Source organism: Pongo pygmaeus, chromosome 1 (genome assembly GCF_028885625.2).
Source record: "Pongo pygmaeus isolate AG05252 chromosome 1, NHGRI_mPonPyg2-v2.0_pri, whole genome shotgun sequence".
In the NCBI taxonomy this organism is placed as follows: Eukaryota; Metazoa; Chordata; class Mammalia; order Primates; family Hominidae; genus Pongo; species Pongo pygmaeus.
Window position 1 is genome coordinate 96,175,221 of NC_072373.2, and position 27,914 is coordinate 96,203,134.

A 27,914-nucleotide genomic window follows, 5' to 3' on the forward strand; every position below is an offset into this window, starting at 1 on the left:
AAGCTGTAGTGAGTTGTGATCTCGCCACTGCCTGCACTCCAGCAAGAGCGAGATCTTGTCTCTTAAAAAAAAAAAAAAAAAAAAAAAAAGAGGAGAAAAGTCTGTTGTTCTAAATAGAACACTTAAGTTCATACCATGCCAAATAGAATGAGAATTTGTGCCATCTTGCCTATGCCTTCCACTCCGACAGTTCCATTCATTGACTTCCAGGAGACGGGAGAGAACCTACCTACCTGAGCCGACTTTGAAAGGAGACTGAGTGGGGCTCTTTTGAACCTGAGGCCCAGAAAGTCTTTTAAACTTTTCTTAGAACTTGGTTTTGGAGTTTGTCGTGGGGTGAGTGGAAGCAGAGACTTGTAGGATGTTTACATTGTGGAGCAAATACAGTGAGCGGTGACGGGTATCGGCATTGGGGGAATGAGGGGTCAATTGCGGGAGTGTAAGGTCAGCCCACTACCTGCAAAGGGGCCAACCATTGTGGGCAGCCAGCCTGGCGGGAGAGGCTAGGGCACGAAGCGCCGCCCAGTTACCATGGTAACACTCCCTCGTCCCAACCCCGTCCCAGTTTACTGGCCCAAGGTAAGGCCGGGAAGGGTAGCCCAGGGCGACTGGGAGGATCTACTCCCTGCCGCGGCTCTCCCTCAAGTGGACTGCCTTCCCGCCTGCCTGGCGGTGGGAGGGCGCGGCAGAGGGACGTCACATCCGGGCGGGTTGGTGAGTTCCGGTATTTCAGGGCGTAGCAGGCGGAAGTAAGGGTGAGAGGAGGCTGCAACGCCGAGCGGAGGAGGCAGGAACCGGAGCGCGAGCAGTAGCTGGGTGGGCACCATGGCTGGGATCACCACCATCGAGGCGGTGAAGCGCAAGATCCAGGTTCTGCAGCAGCAGGCAGATGATGCAGAGGAGCGAGCTGAGCGCCTCCAGCGAGAAGTTGAGGGAGAAAGGCGGGCCCGGGAACAGGTACGGAGATGGTGAGGCTCCTGAGGGAGGGGCAGGCACTGGAGTATCCGGCAAGCGCAATAAGGTCCCTTTTGCCGTGGAGCACGGTCCTCTGAAGGCCGGCGGGCTCGGAGATGAAGTTGGGATCGCGGAGGATGGGTGGGGCTCAGCACCAGTAGGACAGCAAGCGGACGAGGGGGAAACAGTGCTGGGGCGAGCAGGCTTGACCTTTGAAGAAATTGAGCCTTACGGGGTTTGGGGTGTGGCTTTCCTCCTCTTTTTTTTCTCCACCTCATTCATTCAGTGCCTCCGATCCGGGCGCGGCCGTGGGAGGGGCTCAGCGGCTTCTCCCTCCCCCACTTCCCCATGGAGGGTGGGAGAACTTTGCTCTGGCTTGAGGTTTCCTGCCCAAGGGGTAAGAGTGGGTGGGTGCTTCTCTGTTCGGGGAGGGGCAGTACCGAACGTTCTGTGAAATGGTGAGGGTTATGGGGTGGGAACCGCCGGAAAGACCCCGGCCTGCCTGCTGGCAGCTTTTCCGCTCCCTCCTCCTGCTCAGGAAATGAGGCAGCAGTTGGCTGAGAGGAAGCGCGATGCCCTCCCTCCCTGGAGGAGCTCGAGGCCACAGGACCGCCTCTCATCCTCTGGCCAGGGGCCCTTTCCTCTTACGGGGTGCTCTTGCAGCTGCTACACCCACTCTCTGAATCTACGTGAAACGGCAGGGGAGGGGATAATACTTCTCTCAACGTTAGTGCAAATGTAGGAGCCAACCAAACTTGCCTGGCCCTACCCACAATGACCTGGAAGATTCAGGCCTTTATTGCTGAAGCGTGATCAGTGCAAGCCGAACTGGTTAAGAACATTTCTTCCGAGCAGAGCTGATAAGCGAGTGTATGGCAGAGAATCAGATGGCGTACCAGTCTCAAGGTTTCTGATTGACTTGGGCAATTTGGTGGAGACAATAATGAATTCCAGGTGACTCTAGTGGAATATTTGTTCAACTGAAAGTGGGAACATAAAATGTTGGTGGAATGAACGGTGATTCTAGTGATTTCTTTCTTTCTTTCTTTTTTTTTGAGACAGAGTCTCACTCTGTCTCTCAGGCTGGAGTGCAATGGCATGATCTCGGCTCATTGCAACCTCCGCCTCCCGGGTTCAAGTGATTTTCCTGCCTCAGCCTCCTTAGTAGCTGGGATTACAGGTGCCCGTCACCACGTCCGGTTAATTTTTTGTATTTTTAGTAGAGACGGGGTTTCGCCATATTGGCCAGGCTGGTCTCGAACTCCTGACCTCAGGTGATCCACCCACCTCTGCCTCCCGAAGTGCTCGGATTACAGGTGTGATCCACCGTGCCCAGCCTATTATAGTGATTTCTTTAAACGTCTTTCTGTTTAAAAGTGGCTGATTAGTTTTAGTGTAAGCCATAAGATTTTCCAAGGTCTAGGGTGCAGTCTAATAGATGGAGCTGATATGAGTTGAGGCTTTGTTTTGGAGGATCTTGAGAGAGTAAAGTAACTTGCTAAAATTTAAGATCCAGTGAAAGTACTCATGTGGTTTATTCTTTGTTCTTTGTTCTTTCCCTTGGTAAGTTTTTGTTTTTGTTTTTCTTTTTGGCTGCTCCTCTGGGAAATAACTGAGAATGTTTTTGGGAGGGAGAGGGGTGGATTTCAGAAAAGGATGATAATTGGGGGACAGCTGCCCTCCAGGTTAAATACTTAAAGATTGTTGGAATACTCACTTATTTTTATAAGTGGGCATGGAGATGTTGGGATGGGAGCTTGTCTTCCTCAGTCACCTTTTTCTAGGTAGATTTTTTTCCTCTGTTCAGTTTGCCAACAACTTCTCATTATCTGTGCAAGTGAGATGGACTGGCTGGGTGACTCTTTATGGCCAGTGGCACTTTCTCATCTCCTTTGTTCTGGAGACCAGATAGCTTTAAAGGGGAAGACAGAGGAACTGGCCATGTGTTGAGCTGCAGAATCTTAGGCTCAGTATTTAAGTATGGACATTCTAGGAGCAGTTCTAAGGTGGGTGATTCCTGCCCCCCATCACCCCTCTTTTTTTTTTTTTTTTTTTTTTTTTTTAAGATGGAGACTTGCTCTGTAGCCCAGCCTGGAATGCAGTTGCATGATCTCTGCTCACTGCAACCTCCACCTCCCAGGCTCAAGTGATTCTCCTGCCTTAGCCTCCCGAGTAGCTGGGATTACAGGCATCCACCACCACACCCAGCTAATTTTTTTTTTTTTTTTTTTTGTATTTTTAGTAGAGATGGGGTTTCACCATGTTGGCCAGGCTGGTTTCAAACTCCTGACCTCAAGTGATCTGCCTGCCTCAGCCTCCCAAAGTGCTGAGATTACAGGCATGAGCCACTGCGCCCGTCCTGGGGTGATGTTTCTTAAGCTACTCTCACTCAGAGCCTGCCAAATTTGCTTATTGGGCTGAGGTCTAGTGAGGAAGTCCTCAGAATGGGGAAGTAGGGTAATAGTTAAATATTGATGAAATCATTTCTTCTACTCCCCAGCCTGAAGAAGCTTAATCTTTTGACTTTCTGCTCTGCTGAACTTTGAACCCCTACTGAGGAGGAGACACCTGTGGGAAGGGAGGGGGGTTGCTTGGGCTACCTGTTATCCTCTTAAGGCATTCTAGAATGTGGGTTTTGCAGACTTCTCTCTCCTCTGGAGCGGGAAACTCTGCACTCTCTGATGCTGTTAATGGGATTATCACTTAATTATTTTCCTGGTTACTTTGTGTGAACATCCAAGCTACCCTTGTTAGGAAGCTAGATGAGTCTAAAACTGAGACACTGGTGTTCTACCATCCATCTTTCTTTTCTGCTCTTGGCCTGGAAATTGGTCTTTTATAATGTAGCACCTTGTCAAATTTACTTTCAGTTCTGCATTTCCTTTGTACTTCTGTCTAAATGGAAACGGATGGCAACATAATTTTAAATGCAGTCTTTTTCCTTATCTCTTTTTTTTTGTGGTAGTGGTGGCAAAAATACATATAAAATTTACCATTGTAACCATTTATAAATGTACAGTTCACCTTATCTGTTTTTAATACCTCTCTCCTAATTGTCCCTGATATTTTTCTCTTTTTAATTTTTTTCTAGTCTAAAAAACTTAAGAGGCTGGGTGCGATAGCTCACACCTGTAATCCCAGCCCTTTGGGAGGCCAAGGCGGGTGGATCTGAGGTCCACCTGTGGATCTGATGAAACCCCATCTCTACTAAAAATACAAAAAATTAGCTGGGCATGGTGGCGCATGCCTGTAATCCCAGCTACTTGGGAGGCTGAGGCACAAGAATCGCTTCAACCCTGGAGTCAGAGGTGGCAGTGAACCGGGATTGGATCACGCCACTGTACTCCAGCCTGGGCGAGTGTCGGCACTGGGGGAGTGAGGGGTCAACTGCGGGAGTGTAAGGTCAGCACACTACCTCTGCCTCAAAAAGAAAAAAAATTAATAATAAAAACCTTAAGAGTACTACCGAGGGAGTGGGCTTTGATTCTGGCCTTAATCCTAAATTCGTAGTCTCTGGAGAGGTTAGAATGCTTGACTGTTGTGTGGTTCTCTTCTATTCATGGGCCTGGTGGACTAAGCAACAGGCTTTATCACCTTTCTTTGGTTGCTTTGCTTTCCTTTCTCTTTCCCCAGTACTAGAACACACACTCACAGGGGAGAGGCAGATAGCCCTTTACCCTTGCTTAGGCTCCGCCTTTGTTTACTGTGGGGCAGATAGCTCTACTCCCTTCCAACTTACCTCTCCTTTGGTGAAGTTTAAATTCCCCAAGGACACGGTATCTCCCTGGGTAATGCATTTGTGAGCACAGTGAACTCAAATAGTCCTTTACTCACAGGGCTCAAGCCTAACGTTCTAATACTCTTTCATTTGAATTTCATCTGTGGCTTTTAGCTAATAAGGGAAACCCCCCAGTGTGGCAGAAAGCCAGATTTAGGCTAATCCCCATCTGTCCTTGGCCCTGTTCTGCCTGAGAGTACCATCACGCTGTCAGTTTCTTGCCTGGAGGGGTTGACATTTGGGAAATCTCTTTGGAGTGGAGGATAGCCGAAGCTGTTGTCAGCCATCTTGTAATGTGACTGAGTTGCTGCTGCATTCTACTCTTTCCCCAATCCCTCACCCAGGATCTTTGCTTCCTGGGCAGTGGAGAATCCTATTGTTACTTGAAGGGAAGAACTACAGAGTACTGTATATCCTCCACACTGGGCAGAGATAGGTCAGCTGAAACACCAAAACCACATCTGGATGGGCATGCTAAAACCTAAGATGATTAGGAAAGTGCAGAGCTTAACGTTTCCCAGGGCCACAGGTAGCCTGGTCTGCAAAAAGTAGGCCTGTTCAATCTCTTGGTACCCGTTGGTATTATTTGACCTGAAAGGGACAGGCACTGTGCATAGACTCATGAGGGAAAAGTCAGCTTGTCTTCCTTGTTCCTTTAAACAAAGTATCAGATCTTGATTCTGCAGGCTTTTGTTTCATTGTAAAGAGAACTGATCCTCTGTGCTAGGAGAAAAGAGAAAGGCAAGGTCCCATTCCCTACCACTCCACCCCCGAGGGGGTCTCTGAAGCTTTTTCTAGGACTCCCATCTCGGGTTCTGCTTTTGATACAGGCTTGTTCATGTGTGCATGGTCTTAGGAGGGCACCAAGATGTGTTTTCCCCCTCTCCCTTTTCAGCCTTGCTAAGAATTCTGTTGTAAATGCTGATTTGTGGGAGAAACTGCCTGAGCCAGCTTGCTGTCATGGCAACTGTACACCCCCGCCCCATAGCCTGTTATCTTCTACTCTAGTTTGGGTAACTACTGGTGAGCTGGATAATGTCTTACATTTCATGAGCTTCCTCTGAATCTAGTTGTATTTTTCGTCTGAGGGGGGTAAGTCATTTTACTAGCAGTGTCTCCTAGGTCTTGCCTGATAGCCTGACTTGCTCTTGACCCGTGGCCTTGTTGGGTTTGTGAGGAGAAATGTGTGTTGTTACAGAGGACATCTATTTTTCTGGAAGAGGCAGAAGCAGAGAATACTTGTCTTTGTGGTGTTTTGAATAGTGTAGTTAGAGGCACAGATGGTTTCTTTATAATTTCAGCTTATGTTGACTTCTCGATTTTCTTTGCCTGGTGGCTAGATTGTAGCCCCAGCCCTCTGCTTCCCTTCCTAGTCTCTTCAACTTCTCATGTTTGTATGTGGAAGTTTTTGTGCCAGTCCTGATGGTTAAAAAGGAGTCTTTTGGTCTATATTCTTCCTCCTCGGAGCTAGTGGCCCAGGCTGTTTCTATAGCTGCACCAACTCCTGCCTGCCAGGAAGAAATCAGGGTAATAGAATTCAGGCACAATCTGGGCTATAGAAGAGAGATCGTGTTTACCAGGCACTTGGATAAGCATCTGAACTGGGTGGTGTGTGGGGCATATTGAATTCTTGTATATTGTTGCAGTCAGGGTACCTCCCACCAGTAAAGGTAGCGGGGAGGCAATCATGGAAAGAGATTTTCCTACCATTAGAATTTATCCATCCACCTGCAGGCTGCCTCCTTCTTTCCTTGTTTCTTAGGGAAAACCCATCCAGGATGGGTTTACTGGGACTCTAGCCCATACTTCATTGTGAGATGGAGGCCAGGGGGAAGATTCTCATAAGCTGTATTAGAGGGTGAAGCTAAGGGGATGGCTGAAGAATAGAAAGGAGACAATTCAGAAATTTGGAGGAATGGTAGTGGGTGTGGTGGAAATGTTCTTTCTTTTTTGTAAAGCTATCAAAGCAGATAATTTTAGCCAGAAGCAGCTCCTTGTAGCCAACTTAAAAAAGGAGTACGGGGGCACAAGTTGAAGGGCTGGTGAGTAGGCATCCCAACAATGTTCCATTCTTTTGCTTTCCAGTCTGGAAGGCTATTCTGGAAGACATTCCCTTGGCTAGTTATTCTTCTGATGTGTTAGGGTAAAGTGATCATAGGAATAACAGTTTGAGTTAAGCAGCAATTAATAGGTAATCCAGGATTCCCTCTTTTTTTTTTTTTTTGAAATGGAGTTTCACCGTGTTGCCCAGGCTGGAGTGTAGTGGCGCGATCTCAGCTCACTACAACCTCCGCCTCCTGGGTTCAAGGGATTCTTGTGCCTCAGCCTCCCAAGTAGCTGGGACTAGAGGCACACACCACCACACCTGGCTAATTTTTGTATTTTTTATTAGAGACGGGGTTTCACAATATTGGCCAGGCTGGTCTCAAATTCCTGACCTCATGATCCGCCCGCCCCAGTGGGATTACAGGCGTGAGCCACCACACCCAGTCAGGATACCCTCTTTAAGAAACCTTGCTTATTTTTTTTTTCTGCTTTATGAGACACTTGAAAGGTTACTGAGGATGAGACATGCCTCCAAGCCAGAGCTCAGGCAGAAGGAACCCTTCATTGACTTTCTTTTCTGACTCCAGTGTGTTGAGGAATTTGAACTGAGTCCAGGAAGTGGGTGGTACTAACTCACTGGGCTGGGCAAGGAACTGAGTTTTAAAACACTCTTCCTGTGGAACATATGGGAGTTCGCTGACGGGAAAGGGAGGAAATATATATATATAAAGTTATGTCTGCTAGATCTTTTAACAGCTGAGCTAAGACAAGTTCTACCCTGCGAGACTCTGGCTTTTTCATGGTAGTCAACCCTGATCTTAATGTCATACTTATTTCTTCTTTTCACCATGCTTCTGCTTCCCTTGTCCATTCTTTCCTTCAAATGCAGGCTGAGGCTGAGGTGGCCTCCTTGAACCGTAGGATCCAGCTTGTTGAAGAAGAGCTGGACCGTGCTCAGGAACGCCTGGCCACTGCCCTGCAAAAGCTGGAAGAAGCGGAAAAAGCTGCTGATGAGAGTGAGAGGTGTGTAGGGAAGCCTGATGGAGTGTGGATTTTAAAAGAAGTTCATAATAGTTCTGATCAAGATTTCCTTATAGACCTGTTTTCTAAATAGCAATTCTTGCAGTGTGTGATGGCTCACGCCTGTAATCCCAGCACTTTGGGACACTGAGGCAGGAGGGTGGCTCAAGCCCAAGAAGTTGGGGCTACAGTGAGCTGTGATTGTGCCACTGCACTCCTGGGTGACAGAGCAAGACCCTGTGTCAATCAGTCAATAAAAATAAAATACTAACTCCATCACACAGGATCTCCTTTCTATTCTGCATATTCTGTCCCCTTGAAGACAGTGAGGGTAACTTAGATGTTGTGACCTTTTTGTAATTGGTATTTCCTTACAAATTGGCCTAATGATCCTTAAAATGGGATCACCAGTGTGACTTCTACTTTCTGGATCATAAGCTTCTATTTGTGAGATTAATTTCTCTAAAACAGAGGTTCTCTAAGTAAGGTCTCAGACCAGCAGCATCAGCAATACTTGGGAACTTGGTAAAAATTCACATTCTCAGCTCCTATGCTGATCTGCTGAATCAGAAACTTTGGATGTGGGGCCTGGCAATCTGTTTTTAGTAAGTCTTCTCAATGCTGGTTGCATTATTAGAATCATAGGTAGGGGTGAGGGGGGAAATCACTGGGGAATTTAAAACTGTGGATGCTTAGATCTCATCCCAGTTCCATTAGAATCAGTTGCAAGAGGGGTCTGGGCATTGATGTTTTTAAAGTTCTCCAGCTAATTTTTTTTTTTTTTTTTTTTTTTTTGAGACAGAGTCTCGCTCTGTAGCCCAGGCTGGAGTGCAGTGGCACAGTCTGGGCTCACTGCAAGCTCCGCCTCCTGGGTTCACGCCATTCTCCTGCCTCAGCCTCCCAAGTAGCTGGGACTACAGGTGCCCACCACCACGCCCGGCTAATTTTTTGTATTTTTAGTAGAGACAGGGTTTCACCGTGTTAGCCAGGATGGTCTCGATCTCCTGCCTTTGTGATCCTCCTGCCTCGGCCTCACAATGTGCTGGGATTACAGGCGTGAGCCACCGCGCCCGGCCTTCCCCAGCTAATTTTAATGTGTTCCTAGGGTTGAGAACCATGGCCCTTGAACCAAATCATAACTCATGTTTTTGAAAATAGCCAGTTGTCTCCTTGCCACATGTGAGTTAAACTAGAACAGAGGTGCTTGACAACTAAGGGTTTTCAGAATAAATAGTGCCCTTCTAAGGGTACGTTACTACTGTGCAGCTGTGAAAATGAAAGAGGCAGCTATGTGTATATTATTAGAGTAGCATGCAAATTATAGAAAGTGAGGGCCGGGCGCAGTGGCTCACACCTGTAATCCCAACACTTTGGGAGCCTGAGGTGGACGATCACTCGAGGCCAGGAGTTCAAGACCACCGCAGCCAACACAGCAAAATCCAGTCTCTGCTAAAAGTACAAAAATTAGCCAGGCATGGTGGGGCGCGCCTGTAATCCCAGCTCAGGAGGCTAAGGCACGAGAATCACTGGAACCCAAGAGGCGGAGGTTGCAGTGAACCTCCCTTTTTTTTTTTTGGTCTCAAAAAAAAAGAAAGAAAGTCAGGATAGCTGCATGCTAAATACCAGAGGAAAAAAAAAAAAAGTGTGGAAAACAAGTTGCAGAACCGTCTAGTATATTATTACTTTGGGGAAGCTGGGATGGGATTTTTTTTGTGTATATGTGTGTGTGTATATATATATATATGTGTGTGTGTATGTATATGTATATATATGTATATATGTATGTATATGTATATGTGTATATATGTATATGTATATGTGTATATATGTGTATGTATATATATATACACATATATATATTTAAATAATATTTATTTATTTTTTTGAGACAGAGTCTCACTCTGTCCCCCAGGCTGGAGTGCAGTGGCGCAATCTCGGCTCACTGCAACCTCCACCTCCCGGGTTCAAGCGATTCTCATGCTTCAGCTTCCCCCAAGTAGCTGGGATTACAGGCGCCTGCCACCACGCCTGACTAATTTTTGTATTTCTAGTAGAGACAGGGTTTTGCCATGTTGACCAGGCTGGTCTCAAACTCCTGACCTCAGGTGATCTGCCGGCTTCAGCCTCCCAAAGTGCTGGGATTACAGGTGTGAGCCACCGCGCCCAGCCGCATATATCCATATTTTTATTTAATATTTTAGTATTTAATTTCTTAAAGTTTTTTTGGGGGTGGTGGGGGAGACGGTGTCTCACTCTGTCGCCCAGGCTGGAGTGCAGCAGTGCGATCTTGGCTCACTGCAACCTCTGCCTCCCGGGTTCAAGTGATTATCTTGCCTGAGTAGATGGGATTACAGGTGCTTGCCACCACGCCCAGCTAATTTTTGTATTTTTAGTAGGGACAGGGTTTCACCACATTGGCCAGGCTGGTCTCAAACTCCTGACCTCAAGTGATCCACCTGACTTGACCTCTCAAAGTAATGGGATTACAGGTGTGAGCCACTGTGCTTGGCCAGGATGTATTATCTTTATAACAAAAAGTTTTTTTTTTTTTTTTGAGACGGAGTTTCGCTCTTATTGCCCAGGCTGGAGTGCAATGGCTCGATCTCAGCTCACCGCAACCTCCACCTCCTGAGTTCAAGTGATTCTCCTGCCTGAGCCTCCCAAGTAGCTGGGATTACAGGCATGCACCACCACGCCCAGCTAATTTTGTATTTTTAATAGAGACGGGGTTTCTCCATGTTGGTCAGGCTGGTCTTGAACTCCCGACCTCAGGTGATCTGCCCACCTCAGCCTCCCAAAGTGCTGGGATTATAGGCGTGAGCCACTGCGCCCAGCCATAACAAAAAAAATTTACATGAAATAAACTAACGTGTGGGAGTAGTAACATGGAATTTCCATTTGAGGGGCAAACAGAGAGGAATGGGCTTTTAAAAGTAGAGTTCTGAGACCCTTGGAGTGGAGCTGACCACACACTCCTTAGGGTGTCAGTATTGCTTTTGTCCTATTTCTGGCAGAGGTATGAAGGTTATTGAAAACCGGGCCTTAAAAGATGAAGAAAAGATGGAACTCCAGGAAATCCAGCTCAAAGAAGCTAAGCACATTGCAGAAGAGGCAGATAGGAAGTATGAAGAGGTAAGTGACCTTCTGTTAGTCCCTCACGTATCAGCCTTTTACAAAGAATAATGCGGTAAATGGCTCCTTTGCTTCACTAAGCTATACTGGGATCTTTTCGTGTAGGTGGCTCGTAAGTTGGTGATCATTGAAGGAGACTTGGAACGCACAGAGGAACGAGCTGAGCTGGCAGAGTCGTGAGTATCTAGCTCCCCAAATCTTCTCATTACCAATTTGTCCCTTCCCCTTTGGCTTGGGCACTAATATGAATAAATTAGCATTCCTTCAACCTTGTTAAACAGGGCCTAGGGAATGGGAGTCATCTATAGTGCTTTTTTAGGCCCAAGAATGGTTTTAGGCTTCCTTATTCTCCTGACTAGTGACAAGTGACAAAAGAGGCTTTCTTATTTTTTGTTGGTAGGGTTTACAAATTGAGAGCAAATAAGGACTAATACATGGTAAATAGTTAACTGGAAGATCCTACTGGGTCGTTCCACCTGGTGTGGAAGACATCAAAGTGGCTATCCTGATTTAAGATCTAGTGTCTGGCTGGGTGTGGTGGCTCACACCTGTAGTCCCAGCTACTTAGTATGCCAAGGCCGGAGGGTTGCTTGAACCCAGGAGTTGGAGGCCAGCCTGGGCGTCATAGGGAGACCCTGTCCCTAAAACAAATAAATCTTAAAAAAAAATCTGGTGTCTGTTTTTTGCCACTTTGCCAATCTGCTGGGGAACCTTAGGGCAAGGGTAGATATTAACTGCTTTCCTGTCGGTACCTTCTGGGCCTTGATTAACAAAGTCAGTGTTGAATGCATATGTATTTGTGCTTCCCTCTTACATTCCCGTCTGCCAGACATAACATATCATGACCATGGTGGTGTTCTCTTCCCATTTTTTGAATTTTTTTTTTCGTTTTGCTGCTTGTTTTCTTGCTGTGTTCCTTTTTGACCTTTCTCCCTCCCCACAACCTGGCTTGTGCCATCCCCGTGACTATCACTAACAGCCGTTGCCGAGAGATGGATGAGCAGATTAGACTGATGGACCAGAACCTGAAGTGTCTGAGTGCTGCTGAAGAAAAGGTACTAACCATTAAGCCCACAGCAAGGTTATATATATGGTGTGGTTTTGTTTTGTTTTGTTTTTGTTTTGCAGCTGCCTCCCCTCCACTTGATTTTGTTGAGTGCTGTCTCATCTCTTCATGGAATGCTCCATTCTTTTCCACTTACTTGGCATCTTTCATCTCTTCTTTCCTAGTTGCTTCGCTGCCTCTCCACAGGGTCTCCTTCCTTTGGGTGATTTGGGGGACTGTTTGGGTTGGGCATTTGTTCCCACCTCCACCCCAGGTAGCAGTTATGACTTGTTCCTGGTAGTGGATTTCTCTCAAGTGCTTTATTAGTATTCAAACATTTTGACCCCAGGAAGGTCTAGCTCCTGACACGTTCTATGGTAGAGGGAGGAGGGTTGATGCTTGCTCAGGTTACTTGGGAACATCTCTTCCCCAGTATGCCTTCCAACTCTCTCTACATATAGGTTCAATTCACGTCTATGTGTCTCTCTCCCTTTTTTTATTCTCTTCCTTTTCCCTTTCCTCTCCTGTGGTATTTAAAATATTCACAGTAAGTGTTCTGAGCTGGAGGAGGAGCTGAAGAATGTCACCAACAACCTCAAGTCTCTTGAGGCTCAGGCGGAGAAGGTAGGGGCTGGTTTGTGAAAGTGACAGGCTTTGGGGCCTGGGCCCAGCCCTGCCCTTGATGAGAGACTGGAGACACGCATTCCATATATAATCCGTGAGGCGTGTCCTCTTCCTACCTCCTTACCATGTATTCAGGTTCTGGGTTTAATGCTACTTTCTGTGCACTTTGATTGCTTTAATTAAAATAACTTCATGGTCTCAGGTTACTGGAGTCACGTGCTGCTTAGGCTGATACTGCTGTGCTGAAAAGCAATAATCAGGGGCTCTAACAGGCTTTCTAGCAGACAGATGGGGGCAACAGACAGCATCAGCTCTGAGACCTAATGAGCAATCAAGACAGATGACTTCACTTTGCCATCATGTGGGTGTGTTTCAGTCATGTGACCTTGGGGTGCCACTACTCTTGCTCATTAAGCAGGGGAAAGGAAAAACACCTCCTTGGGTTGATCTGAATAATATCAAAGCTTAGATCCATCTTAAAAAGTCATGGAGAATTTTAACCTGAGGATCTCATGGCTCTAAAGACATAGATTTCTGGATTTCAAGGACCTATTGTCCAGAGCCAGGCCTTGCTCTTACTCTTGGACCATTCAGCACATTTAGTCCAAGAGGATATTCAATGTAAGAGTTACGTGTAGGGAGAGGGGTATTGCCCGTGTGACTAATTTCTACTCTGAAATTTTTGATCTACTTACCTTACAGTACTCTCAAAAAGAAGACAAATATGAGGAAGAAATCAAGATTCTTACTGATAAACTCAAGGAGGTGAGCTGAGGGGATTTATAGGGCGGGACCCAAAACATTTAGAGGTATATAAGGCATTAATGTGGACTTAGACTGGCTGGTTTGGGTTCTGAAAGGTCCAGAAGTAGAAGGTGGAAGAAATAGAGATTGTTCTTCTTTGTCTTCATCTCTGGTTCTGACTAATTTCATATTTCTCCCAGGCAGAGACCCGTGCTGAGTTTGCTGAGAGATCGGTAGCCAAGCTGGAAAAGACAATTGATGACTTGGAAGGTATGGAACCTGGAGTAGGGATTGAAATAGAGAAATATAGAGGAAGACCTTGCCCATTAATGATTAATCTCTTTTTCTATACACCAAAGGAAGTTGGTAGTGACTTGGCATGTATTAATATCATGTGCGCTGTCCTATATCACAGCTAGGCAAAGTGGGTCAAACCCTAGAATTGGTTTTTTAAATTTAATCTTTTCCTTTAAGAAGACTTTACCAAATAGTCTGCAATTTGTACCCTTCCCTTTGAGGAGAATGATAATGGCTGCATTTACCTCCAATTTATTAGTCTTAAACCTTTAGTCTGTGGGTTTAAATGGAAGCCATGATTTCAGAAGGGCAAGATGTATGTCATTTCATGGCTGCTTTCCACAGTTCTTTTCGCCACTCAAGTTGTGGGGTATTTATCCAATAAATGAAGTTGTGGAATAACCATATCTGAACACTGACCAGTGTCAGGAGCTTTCTGAATACTTTCTGTCCCTGCAAGTTGGTAACTGCCATCCACCCTGACAAGGGAACGTACTCTTTGCTTTGAGAACTCTGATGTATGCTCCTTTGGTACACTCTCTTGGCAGAGTTGCAGGGGCAGCCTGTGGAGCAGAGGGGCCACTAATAGGGTTCACATTTTGTAGGCAGAGAAGTGTCTGAATATGGATGTATACTCTCTCCCTTTGCTATTTTCGTTCAATTAAGTGTTATCACTGCTAGGAATTGGGTACCTGGATGAGAGTGGTATCCTCTTGAGTGCTTTTGGTAATAGGAATTTCTAGTTATGACTGTGCCCAGGTTCTCAGCCCTTGCTGCAGTCGATTTGGAGTATCAAGAAAGGAAGTTGGTCATAGGAGAGAGTAGATCTGAAAATGTCCAGTCATGGTTGCCAGAATAGATATTTTCCTAACTGTGGTATTAGACCCACAGTCACACTTTCCTAATTTCTAATGATTCCCTCTCTTCATCTGCTTCTGAAACCTTTCACTCTGTCCCTTCATTCCTCCCTGTGGTTCCTGTGCCTGTCCAGATGAGCTCTATGCCCAGAAACTGAAGTACAAGGCCATTAGCGAGGAGCTGGACCACGCCCTCAATGACATGACCTCTATGTAACTATCTGACAGTAGAGTGGGGCTGGGATCTTGGCTTGTGGGTGGATGGGGGTACAAGCTATGCATAGTGGTGTGCTTTGGTTTTATCCTTTGGAAACTGGAATCTCCACCCTTATCTTTGAAACATTGGTGCTGGTTATTTGTTTGGCAAAAGCTTTGGAGGCATGGCCGGGCGCGGTGGCTCACGCCTGTAATCCCAGCACTTTGGGAGGCCGAGGCAGTTGGATCACATGAGGTCAGGAGTTGGAGACCAGCCTGGCCAACATGGTGAAACCCCGTCTCTACTAAAAATACAAAAAGTAGCCAGGCATGGTAGCAGTGCGCTTGTAATCCCAGCTACTCAGGAGGCTGAGCCAGGAGAATCGCTTGAATCTGGGAGGCAGAGGTTACAGTGAGCCAAGATCGCGCCCCTGCACTCCAGCCTGGGCAACAGAGTGAGACCCCATCTCAAAAAAAAAAAAAAAAAAAACATTAAAGGCCGGGCATAGTGGCTCACATCTGTAATCTCAGCACTTTGGGAGGCCTAGGTGGGCGGATGACTCGAGGCCAGGAATTCAAGACCAGCCTGGCCAACATGGCAAAACCCTGTCTCTACTAAAAAATATTTTAAAAATTAGTCTGGCTTGTTGGCGCACGTCTATAATCCCAACTACTTGGGAGGCTAAGGCAGGAGAATCGCTTGAAACCAGGAGATGGAGGTCACAGTGAGCCGAGATAATGCCACTGCACTCCAGTCTGGGTTAAAGAGCGAGACTGTCTAAGGAAAAAAAAGCTCTGGAGGCAATTAATCTTGGATCAGAAGGAGAACCCTGACTGACTTGTAATTTTTATATTTTGTATTCATAGTTTCTTCATTACACTGTGATTTTTCTATTTGCTTCTCAAATTTAGTCTTCTCAGAAGGGATACTGCTAGAGGTAGAATCCATACAACTAAGGAAATAGGGCCCACAGAGCCAGTGACTTGGGCCCTGACACATTAAAACAAAATTCAGGCCTCCTGGGTGTGTTTAATTGGTTCCCTGATATTAAAGTTCAGGGAACTACCCAAGATGGGAAATACCAAATTCACCCAAGAATTGAGTTGAGTCCCAGAAGCAAGCCAAGTGATAAACAGCACCAAAAAGAGTTGTTGGGGCTTCATCTGTTTGCTGTGGATCCCTGATCCTTGATGCTAATCTGCCTCTTTGTATCTTTCCCACTAACCCTGAAAAGAAGCCACATTTCTCAGGCTGAAGTGTCTGGCTCTCTTTTATTATTCCTGCTGCCACCTCTTCCTTTTTTTCCTCTTCCTTTCTCCCAGTTTGCTATCTAGATTGATGCTAGTCCTTCTCACCTAGAGTATCCTTACTTTTTCATACAGATAATTATCACCGTTTCTGCTCTGTTCTGGATCTGCCCCCTTTACTCCTCGGGGAACCCAACGCCCCACTCTCGCTCTGGATTCCATTTGGGTCAGCCTGGCTGGTCCCCAAGGCATTAGGATGGGGGGGCAAAAAGCAACTTATGTATTTTCTTCCACCCCCACCCCAAATTAAAATGTTAAGCTGCTGGAAACCTCATGCCACCCTGCATTTGTGTCATTGACAAAGCTGCTGCTGTCCCTAAGAAGGAGCCTTGGGGGTGTGATGTGGGGAAGAGCTATTGTAGGCTCCCCCTCCTCTGACTTATATAATCAAAGCCACTTTTGTGTGTGTCTATTTTTTCTTGACATTTAAACTCAGCTGATCTGATTCTACCAGAGTGATGGATTTAGTACAGGTTACTCAGGATAGTAATTTTAGTTATACTCCTCAAGCTGAACAAGATTAAATTCCTTATTTCCAGGTTCTTAAATCATCCTGCCTGCAGTGTTTCCATTCTCTCTTCAGGTATTCCTCCTTTGGTGTGGTGTCATTGAGAAGCCATTGAAGTGACTCTCAATACACATTCTGTACCCTTTTACCCGTGGTTCAAATGGTGCATCCTCAGAACACCCAGTGAACCCAATATATTATTGCTAAGATCGACTAATTATGTCAACCCCAGTCACAGAAAAATACACAATGGATAGAATTCTCGACAGTTTTTTTACTTTTTCTTCTTTAAACCTTTCTTACATATTTGAGACTTGCTACCATTTGTCTGCTAGTGTGTGACTAGTGGGATATAAGACAAATGATAAATTATTATTGGGAAAAAAATGACCAATCATGCATATTTCAAATAATGTGCATATGAGGCTAATGATTTATTACATACGTAAATTTCTGCTAGTAAAAATTTCCTTGGTTCATATTGTGGAATTAAATATCAACATTTTAGAAATTCCCATTATAGGCCAGGCGCCGTGGCTCACGCCTGTAATCCCAGCACTTTGGGAGGCCGGAGCAGGTGGATCACCTGAGGTCATGAGTTTGAGACCAGCTCGGCCAACATGGTGAAACTCCGTCTCTACTAAAAATACAAAAATTAGCTGGGCATGGTGGTAGGTGCCTGTAATCCCAGCTACTCGGGAGGCTGAGGCAGGAGAATCACTTGCACCTGGGAGGCAGAGGTTGCAGTGAGTGGAGATCGCGCCACTGCATTCCAGCCTGGGCAACAGAGTGAGATTCCATCTCAAAAAAAAAAAAAAAAAAAAAAGGAATTCACATTCCAATTTACACAGCAGAGATTTCTTAATAGTATAGCTGTGAATTATACTAATCCAAGCACGTAAGTGTTGTTCACTTAGTAGTTTAGTTTCCCAGCAGGGTATGTATTTAAAATTTGCTTTTCTTTTAGCTGGGTGCAATGGCACTTGCCTGTAGTGCCTGTAGCTCCTTGGGAGGCTGAGGCAGGAGGATAGCTTGAGCCCAGGAGTTCTGCACTGTAGTGTGCTATGCAGGTCAGATGTCCTCAGTAAATTTGGCATCAGTATGGTGACCTCCTGGGAGTGGAGAACAACAAGGTTGCCTAAGAAAGGGTGAACTGGCCCAGGTCAGAAATGGAGCAGGTCAAAATTCCTGTGCTGATCGGTAGTGGGATTGCACCTGTAAATAGCCACTGTAGTACTCCAGCCTGGGCAGCACAGCAAGATTCCATCTGTTAAAAACACTTTTGCTCTTCTTTTAAACAGATATAATCAGGTAGGGAAGTTTTCCTTAATCTAAAACTTTAAGTCATATCAAATTCAGGTTTCTTTTTGTCCATTCCATTTCTTACTGCCCCATAGCCTTTGAGATTAAGGTTCAGATTCATTTATTCAGCTGACACTTCCTGGTATCTTCTAGGTATAGGATATTAAGATGGAGACAGAAATAAAGATGGAGGCTCCATTCCTACTCTCAAGTTGGTTAGAATCTACTAGGAGAGAAAACATACATAAAGCTACAGATACTGTGTGATGAATGCCACAAATAATAGTGTTATGGGAATTGAGTAGAGGGGACGAGATTGATCCTAGTGGGGATGAATTGGAAAAACTCATGGAAGAAGGCATGTAATAGGTACTTCATAAACATGTTAAAACTTTTTTCTTTTTTTTTTTTTTTTGAGATGGAGTTTGACTCTTGTCACCTAGGCTGGAGTTCAGTGGCATTATCTCAGCTCACTGCAACCTCTGCCTCCTGGGTTCAAGCAGTTCTCCCACCTCAGCCTCCCGAGTAGCTGAGATTACAGGCGGCTGCCACCACACCCAGCTAATTTTTGCATTATTAGTGGAGGTGAGGTTTCACCATGTTGGCCAGGCTGGTCTGGAACTCCTGACCTCAAGTGATCCACCCACCTCAGCCTCCCAAAGTGATGGGATTACAGGCGTGAGCCACTGTGCCCGGCCAACATGTTAAACTTGCATATTCACTTTTATTGGGTTCCAAAAGTGGATTTTTGACAAGCAGAGTTGGATTGTGGGATAGTGAATATTGAGCATTCCATTAATTATTTATTTTTCTCTTTTTGAGACGGAGTCTCGCTCTGTTACCCAGGCTGGATGGAGTGCAGTGGTGAGATCATGGCTCACTGCAACCTCCACCTCCTGAGTTCAAGCGATTCTCCTGTTTCAGCTTCCTGAGGAGCTGTGATTACAGATACCCACCACCATGCCCAGCTGATTTTTGTATTTTTAGTACGGACGGGGTTTCAGCATGTTGGCCAGGCTGGTCGCGAACTCCTGACCTCAAGTGATCCACCCGCCTCGGCCTCCCAAAGTGTTGGGATTACAGGCGTGAGCCACTGCACCTGGCCTGAGCATTCCATTTAAAGAGAAACAAAATAATAAAGGCGTTGATAGAGATGAGAAGGCCACAATAGCTATACAGGTAGATTTAGACAGAGTAGGGAACAGGTTGTGTCTTAAAATGAGGCTGAGGAGTTATAATTTTACTAGGGAGGTAAAGGGAATGCCACTGGAGATTTTGAACAGGTTATGTTGTGATCTGAATAGCATATAAGAAGAGTTAATTTGGTAACTAATTTGCAGATTAGCAAAGTGATTCACTAACATGGTGTTTCTCACATTTCAGCCATTTACATTACCATTTTTGATGGCTTTTTGCATATTCATTGCTGCCTACATTGTTTTCTTCAGATCTACTCGTTTCCAGATTTATTTTGTTCTTACTTGACACAATTCTATTTTGAAATCAAAGGTTTGATGTGTTAGTGTTTTTTCCTAATCACATTAAAGTAACTATAGCAGTGAATACACCACACTTTGGAAAAAATTGGGTTAGGTTAATTTAGTTTTCTAGGAGAGAATAATCAGGGTCTGAGCTAGAGTAGTGGCAGGAGAGATGGCGCTAAATAAAGACAGGCATTGTGAAAGGCCTGGCCACTTGATGTGAGGAGGAAAGAGAAGGATGACTGGTTTTTAGCGTAGGAAAATGAGCCGGGTGCAGTGGCTCATGCCTGTAATCCCAGCACTTTGGGAGGCTGAGGTGAGAGGATTTCTTGAATCCAGGAGTTTGAGACCAGCCTGGCAACAAAGTGAGACCCTGCCTCTACAAAATATTATAAAAACTTAGCCAAACATGGTGGTGCGCGCGTGCAGTCCTATCTACTTGGAGGGCCAAAGCCAGAGGATCCTTTGAGCCCAGGAGTCTGAGGCTGCAGCGAGCTGTGATCACACTGCTGCACTCCATCCTGGGTGACAGAATGAGACCCGCCCCCCCAAAAAAAAAGAGTAGGAAAATGGTGGGGTTAAAGATGTAAGGAGATCATGTTGTCCTGGTTTGGGGAGTGGGGGGAAGGGAAAGAAGATACGGCTGACAATCTGGCAGGTATCTGGGTGAAAACAAAATTCTAGGGCTTGAGGCAGAGAGGTTGACATAAGAGTTGGGAATCCACATGGGGTACAGGTAGTTTATGCCATGGAGGTAAATTAGAACCATAAAGGGCAATTGCAAATATTAAAAAAAGAGGCTGGGCACTGTGGCTCACGCCTGTAATCCCAGCACTTTGGGAGGCCGAGGTGGGCAGATCACGAGGTCGGGAGATTGAGACCATCCTGGCTAACACGGTGAAACCCCGTCTCTACTAAAAATACGAAAAATTAGCTGGGCGTGGTGGCGGGCACCTGTAGTCCCAGCTACTCGGGAGGCTGAGGCAGGAGAATGGCGTGAACCCAGGAGGCGGAGCTTGTAGTGAGCCGAGATTGTGCCACTGCACTCCAGCCTGGGTGACAGGGCAAGACTCTGTCTCAAAAAAAAAAAAAAAAAAAAAAATTAAACAATGAGGAAAACGTTATGTAAGAGGAGGAGCCAAATGGGACTGATTGGAAGGAAAGAAGACGGTTGAGTAGTTCTTTAAAAAGTTCCGGGTTGGATGCTTTCTAGTGGTTTTTCAACAGAGAGGCTAAGAAGGAAGATAACTGAAAATGGGACATGCATTGATACTTTAGTAATTTGAGGGTACATTTTGAGTGTTAAGTCAAGAGGAGGAGTCATTTTCAGGGGCAAAAGAGTGTATTGGTAGGAAGATTATATAGGCAATATAGTTTAGAGCAGTGCTTTCCAACAGAACTTTTGGTAATGATGTCTAGTACATTAGCCACATGTGGCAGTCAAGCACTCAAAACATGGCTAGTGTGGCTGAGGGGCTAAAATTTAATTGTATTTCATTGTAGTTCATTTAAATTTAGCTACATGTGGCTAGTGGCTATTATATTGGACAACGCATTTCTAAATATTTAGATTCTGGGCAGAAGTTGGCTTTGACATGAAGAAAGCCTTCTTAGAAAGGAAGGAAGTAGACTGGGCATGGTGGCTCACACCTGTAATCCCAACACTTTGGGAAGCCGAGGCGGGTGGATCACAAGGTCAAGAGATCAAGACCATCCTGGCCAACGTGTTGAAAACCTGTCTCTACTAAAAATACAAAAATTAGCTGGGTGTGGTGGCACATGCCTGTAGTCCCAACTACTCGAGAGGCTGAGGCAGAAGAAAAAAAAAGGAAATAGAGAGATTGGGAGAAAAGTAAGGTGTTATATCTCTGATCTGTAGTATCTCCTGTTTTCCCTGTGGTATGACTAGTGTGAGCAAGGATAGAGACCAACAAACTGGGGTAGCAAAGTGAACAATGAAGTACTACGTAATTAGTGCTAATGCTAAATTCATTCCTTTGTTTAAGGCTTAATATCCTTGCAGAAGCCATCCTGTGTTACTTGAGCCTGGACTAGTATTGGGGTGAAGTCAAGCATCAGAGTAAAACATTGGTCCCCTTAATGTTACCCCCTCCTCTTAATTTCTAAGAACCACAGGCCCATTTTGCCCTTCCTTGTTACCATCATTGAGATGAGGAATAAGATGTAGTAACCCCATGTTATCTGATAGGTGCAACTGACCTATTCTGTTTGGCAGCTTTATCTTAGCCCCAACCAAATCTCTTCCTTTCACATGGTATTGGTTGAATACTATCCAACTCTATGGGGTTGGTTTGTGTTTTGTTTTTTTGTTTGTTTGTTTGAGATGGAGTCTTGCTCTGTTGCCCAGGCTAGAGTGGGGTGGTGTGATCTTGGCTCACTGCAAGCTCCGCCTCCCGGGTTTAAGTGATCCTCCTGCCTCAGCCTCCTGAATAGCTGGGATTACAGGCGCATGCCACCAAGCCCGGCTAATTTTTGTGTTTTTAGTAGAGACTAGGTTTCAACATGTTAGTCAGGCTGATCTCAAACTCCTGACCTCATGATCTGCCTGCCTCGGCCTTCCAAAGTGCTGGGGTTGTAGACTTGAGCCACTGCACCTGGCCATGGGGTTGTTTCTTAACTAGGTATAGCTGAAAAGAACACTGGACCAAATAGGTTCTCTGCTTGCCTTTTCGTTTGTTTTGTTTTAGCTATTATTGGGGAACCGAGAACTTTAAGGAGCTAGTACTGGTCTTAATTTTTAATAACTAGAGATAGCAGAGTTAGAAACTAAGTTCAAAGTGAGAGAACAGCTGCATTTGTCTTTCTGACCTCATGCAATTCCTAGGAAACTCTGTGTTCTGTGATTTAGTCAGGCAATAAAATGCTCCCACTCCTTCTCTGTCTCTTTATTTCTTCCCTAAATGGAAAAGAACTCTCATTGACCAGGCTGCTTTGAGGGATAAAGATCCTGATAACACGGCTGGGTGCGGTGGCTCATGCCTGTAATCCCAGCACTTTGGGAGGTGGGCAGATCACCTGAGGTCAGGAGTTCAAGACCAGCCTGGCCAACATGGTGAAACCCCATTTCTACTTAAAAAAAAAAATGCAAAAATTACCTGGGCGTTGTGGTGGGCACCTGTAATCCCAGCTACTCAGGAGGCTGAGGCAGGAGAATCGCTTGAACCTGGGAGGTGGAGGTTGCAGTGAGCCAAAATCGTACCATTGCACTCCAGCCTGGGCAACAAGAGTGAAACTCAAAAAAAAAAAAAAAAAAAAAGGATCCTGATAACATCCTTCTTTCCCAAGTGAGAATCACACAAACTAACTTGGTTATAGGTATTATCTAAGTTCAGGCTGTTCACGAGATTTGTATGTAATGTAACATCACAGGAAGTTTGAGAGATTAGTTCACAAATTTCAACACGTGTTATTTTGACAAGGATGCCCCAGTGATTAAGACAGGTCCAATCTCAGGCCTCATGAAGCTCATATACCGTTAGTACAGTTTTGAGTATTCCTTATTCAAAATGCTTGGGACCAGAAGTGTTTCAGATTTTTGCTTTTTTTTTTTTTTTTTTAATATTTGCATTATACTTACCAGTTGAGCATCCCAAATTCGAAAATCAGAAATTTATACCAGGCATGGTGATGCATACCTATAGTTCCTGCTACTTAGGAGGCTGAAGCAAGAGGTTTGCTTGAGCCCTAGGAGTTCAGGGCTATTGTGCACTATGATTAGGCCTATAAATAGTCACCACACTGTAGCCTGGACAACATAGTAAGACCCTGTCTGTAATACACACACACACACACACACACTCGTATGTGTATGTAAAATCCAAAATCCTCCAATGAGCATTTTCTTTGAGCATCATGTTGGCATTCAAAAAGTTTCAGATTTTGGAGCATTTTGGATTTTGGACTTTCAGATTTGGGTTCTCAGCCTGTATAGTGTTCGTCAATGGTGAACGTTTGTCATTTAGAGTAGGACAGTTCTGTTGATGTACAGAACAATCCTGTGTATTGCTGTCCCCTGCCCAACAGATACCTGTATGGGCCTTCTAGTCATTGTGATATCAAAACCTCCCATACATACTCAAAATCTCCCCTCAGAGAGAAGAGTGCACAATACCACCCCTATTGAGAACCATTGGTTTAATGGGAAGTGCAAGTTAAAGGTTCACCCTGATTCTGCTGTTTAATACAGCTATTATTTTTAGTCATTCCCTCCCAGGCTTTTTATACATATATGCTTTCTGTTTTGATAGTGTACATAAAGTGGCAAGTATTACTGGGACCATACTGGTCTCTAGCTTCCCAGTCAATCTGGGGAGAGCCTCAGCCCAGAAGGCAGGGTGCCTGAGCAATGCTTACATATGCAGATGATTTTAGGACAGAAGAGTATCTTTTTCATATTGAGATCCTGAGACCATTTTGAAACAGGCTGTGAAATATAGGGAGAAACTTATTTGTGAATTTCAGAGGTTGATACTAGGAGTATACCAGGAAGAGTTTGGTTTTCCTGTCCCCAAACTTGTATTATCCCTGTGCTAGTCAGATGGATTTGAATCTTCCATATCCCACTATCTCTTTAAAGTGTGCTTCAAATAGAAAATCCAGATAAACCTATTAGATTTGAGCACTTAGCTGCTTGTATCAGGAATACTTGCTAAATTGTCCTTTAGCCTGATTTGTAAAAAAAAAAAAGGAAATAACTTACTAGTAGCTTAAATAAATATGGGATTTATTTTTTAATCATATGTATCTAGCCATGAGCAACTGTGGCCTGTTGTAGCTGGGCTTTCTGTGATTCTCTTGGTCTTTTCTCTTAAGATTGAAATATGCAACTCTAGTCATCACATCCATGTTGAAGGCAAGAGGGAAAGCTAAAGTTTTCCCAGAAGCCCCCAGCAGACTATCTGTCTCCATCTCATTGGTTAAAACTGGATCATATGATCACCCCTAGCTGCAAGGGAGGCTGAAAAACAACAGGATAGTCTTGATTAGCTTATACCAGTAATTTGCCTTCCCTGGGACTAGGCACACTATTTGTTGACTCTAACAGGTTTGGGGTTCTTTTAAAGAAGAAGAAGAAATTGAATATTTATTGGCTAGGCCACTGAAATGGGTCTATCACACAATATCTATAACAAGAAGCATTAGAAAGTATAGGAGTGAATGAGTGTGGGGATAGTTATCCCAGTCTACTGTTTATAATGCTGTTTTGAATGCTTTCACAGAAAAGTGTTCAGCTGTTCACTTCCATTCCTTTCAAACCCTGATTATTGTGAACACATTTCTTCGAAGCCAACTATATTCCTTCTTTTTGCCATTTCCCTTGTTTCAGTTTCTCAACCCAAGGAATAAATACTGTGAAGGAAGTATTTTTTCTCCCTCAAAATGTCCTACCAACTCGTCAGTCTGAATTTCCTCTGTTGGTCTTTCCACCAACTGACTGACTCTTATTGCCCTCTATCTGAATCCTCCTTGCATCCACCCTGCCTTACAGATGCATGTTATATATACCAGCTAGTTGAAAGACTCATAATTTACTTCTGGTACTCTACTAACTTTCCCTTTTTCTCTTTCTCCTCCTCTTTTTCCTCTCCTTCTCTTGTGTTCCCCTCCTCTCCGTTGCTGCTGCAGAGCGTCTCTACAGCCAACTTGAGCGAAACCGCCTGCTTTCTAATGAGCTGAAGCTAACGCTGCATGATCTGTGTGACTGATGGGCAGGGCTCAATGATGCCCATTAAACTGAGCTTACTGCTCACACCACTGACCTGGACCCCAACAAAAAGCTGATTGTCTTTTTAAAAGTTATTATTTTGCCCTGAGCAAATTGCATTTTAATTGGGGCAGTTAGAATGTTGATTTCCTAACAGCATTGTGAAGTTGACCATTGTGAAGTTTCTGTCCCTTTAGAAGAGATTATGGGTGAAGAAGGGAGGGGCCTGAGAGATTATAGTGAGAAAACTTGCGAGAATTTTGTTTTCCACCCTTATTTGCTGCTCTTTCACTTGTGCACTGACTGTAGGATATGTTCCCTTGCATGGATGTTTTTAACAATAAAAGGACTGACTTGACAAGTTGTTGTAACTGCTTCATCTGCAGGCTCAGGGATGGGTCCTTCTGACTGGGTGGAAAAAAGGGAAGTGAAAGAAAAGTTGTGGGATATGAATACGGGTCTGTGTTGCCATCACCTTCTCTGAGTTGAAGATTTGAATATTTTCCTCACCTCTTTAGAGCAGTCAGAGTGGTTTGCTTGCTAGACAGATTAGATTCTCCTTAATGTTCCGCTACTGATTTTCTTTCTGACTTTTTCCCTTTTGCTTCCTTTTTCTGGTTTTATGTTTAATTTCAAGTAACTGTCACAAGCTAGTTCTGTTCAATAGCTCTGCAGCAATCTCAAGGTTTGCTTACAACTACTTGTTTCAGTAGTATTCTTGGCTTTGTTTTCTTTAGAGATTATTTGACTTAACTGTGAGCGTCCTTTTATTTATCCCATCAGTTATTACTTTGGCCTCTACTTTTTCGAAAACACATGTAGTGCATGAGGATCTTCCTGTGCTCTTTATAATCTGAGATTCTGATGTTTCTATTGTTTGCAATGTTCAAACTCCAGTGAGCCATTTCAAGAGGGTATTGTTATGTGGGCAAAACCTAGAAAAGTGGATGGCTGATGCTTAAGGCTTGCTCTTTCATTGACTGAAAGCTGAAAGTGTTGGTTGGGTGTGGGAGGGAGAGGAAATGGCTGATAAGGGCCCTAACTCCCTCACCCAGGAAGTGCAGCAACACCTACAACTTCAGTAGGCAAGCCAAAGGCCCTACGAAACCGGGTGATGTAATAGCTCACTTCTGTGGCTGAGAAAGCAGCTGCCTTATTAGTCTGCAGCTTCTCTGCAACAGGAGCAAGTCTCAAAGAGCCGGTAGACCTTGAAATTTACTTCTAGTTTTTGTGACTTCTCTCCTTTACCCCCATTAGATAAACTGAAATGCACCAAAGAGGAGCACCTCTGTACACAAAGGATGCTGGACCAGACCCTGCTTGACCTGAATGAGATGTAGAACGCCCCAGTCCCACCCTGCTGCTGCTCCTCCCTCTGACCCAGACTCCGCCTGAGGCCAGCCTGCCGGAAGCTGACCTTTAACTGAGGGCCGATCTTTAACTGGAAGGCTGCTTTCTCCTTTCGCCACCCCCTCCTTCCCTGTGTCTTTTTCGCCAAACTGTCTCTGCCTCTTCCTGGAGAATCCAGCTGGGCTAGAGGCTGAGCACCTTTGGAAACAACATTTAAGGGAATGTGAGCACAATGCATAATGTCTTTAAAAAGCATGTTGTGATGTACACATTTTGTAATTACCTTTTTTGTTGTTTTGTAGCAACCATTTGTAAAACATTCCAAATAATTCCACGGCCCTGAAGCAGCAATCGAATCCCTTTCTCGCTTTTGGAAGGTGACTTTTCACCTTAATGCATATTCCCCTCTCCATAGAGGAGAGGAAAAGGTATAGGCCTGCCTTACTGAGAGCCAAACAGAGCCCAGAGAGACTCCATTATGGGAAACCTCATTGCTCTGTACAAAGTACTAGGTAAACCAGAAAGGTGATTCCAGGAGGAGTTAGCCAAACAACAACAAAAACAAAAAATGTGCTGTTCAAGTTTTCAGCTTTAAGATATCTTTGGATAATGTTATTTCTACTTTTTATTTTTTTTCATTAGAAGTGACCAAATTAAGATGGTAAGACCTCTGAGACCAAAATTTTGTCCCATCTCTACCCCCTCCCAACTGCTTACAGAATGGATCATGTCCCCCTTATGTTGAGGTGACCACTTAATTGCTTTCCTGCCTCCTTGAAAGAAACAAAGAAAGAAGATTGTGTTTTTGCCACTGATTTAGCCATGTGAAACTCATCTCATTACCCTTTTCTGGGTTTGAAGCTGCTGTCTCTAGAAGTGCCATCTCATTGTGCTTTGTATCAGTCAGTGCTGGAGAAATCTTGAATAGCTTATGTACAAAACTTTTTAAATTTTGTATTATTTTGAAACTTTGCTTCTTTGGGTTTGTGGCACCCTGGCCACCCCATCTGACTGTGACAGCCTCTGCAGTCTGTGGGCTGGCAGTTTGTTGATCTTTTAAAGTTTCTTTCCCTACCCAGTCCCCATTTTCTGGTAAGGTTTCTAGGAGGTCTGTTAGGTGTACATCCTGCAGCTTATTGGCTTAAAATGTACTCTCCTTTTATGTGGTCTCTTTCAGGCCGATTGGGAGAAAGAGAAATCAATAGTGCAACTGTTTTGATACTGAATATTGACAAGTGTCTTTTTGAAATAAAGAACCAGTCCCTCCAACCCTCAGACCTATTTGACTTTTATTTATTAAAACTAAATGTGCTTTCTCCACAGAAGCTATGAGGTTTGGGTTAAAAAATAGCATCTTTGTGGGTGGTAGCAACAGGATTTATTCTTTATTATTATTATTTTTGAGACAAAGTTTCATTCTTGTTGCCCGGGCTGGAGTGTAATGGCTCGATCTCGGCTCACTGCAACCTCTGCCTCCTGGGTTCAAGAGATTCTCCTGCCTCAGCCTCCTGAGTAGCTGGGATTACAGGCACCTGCCACCATGCCCGG

The 27,914-nt window shown here is 44.7% G+C and overlaps 1 protein-coding gene across 10 annotated transcripts; it reads left to right on the forward strand.

Moving 5' to 3' along the window:
• Positions 1-581: 581 nt before the first annotated feature.
• TPM3 (tropomyosin 3) lies at positions 582-27,635 on the forward strand. Of its 10 annotated transcripts, none has more exons than XM_054461031.2 (9): positions 587-957; positions 7,668-7,801; positions 10,813-10,930; positions 11,036-11,106; positions 11,910-11,985; positions 13,302-13,364; positions 13,544-13,613; positions 14,632-14,710; positions 26,274-27,635. In XM_054461031.2, the coding sequence occupies exons 1-9, from the start codon at positions 826-828 to the stop codon at positions 26,275-26,277; spliced, it is 747 nt and encodes a 248-aa protein (XP_054317006.1). In that variant the 5' UTR covers positions 587-825; the 3' UTR covers positions 26,278-27,635. The 10 variants fall into 10 exon arrangements, with proteins under 10 accessions (XP_054317025.1, XP_054317051.1, XP_054317006.1 ...); XM_054461022.2 differs by lacking the exon at positions 26,274-27,635 and adding an exon at positions 24,938-25,596; XM_063662095.1 differs by lacking the exon at positions 26,274-27,635 and adding an exon at positions 16,076-16,261.
• The last annotated feature ends 279 nt before the right edge of the window (positions 27,636-27,914 follow it).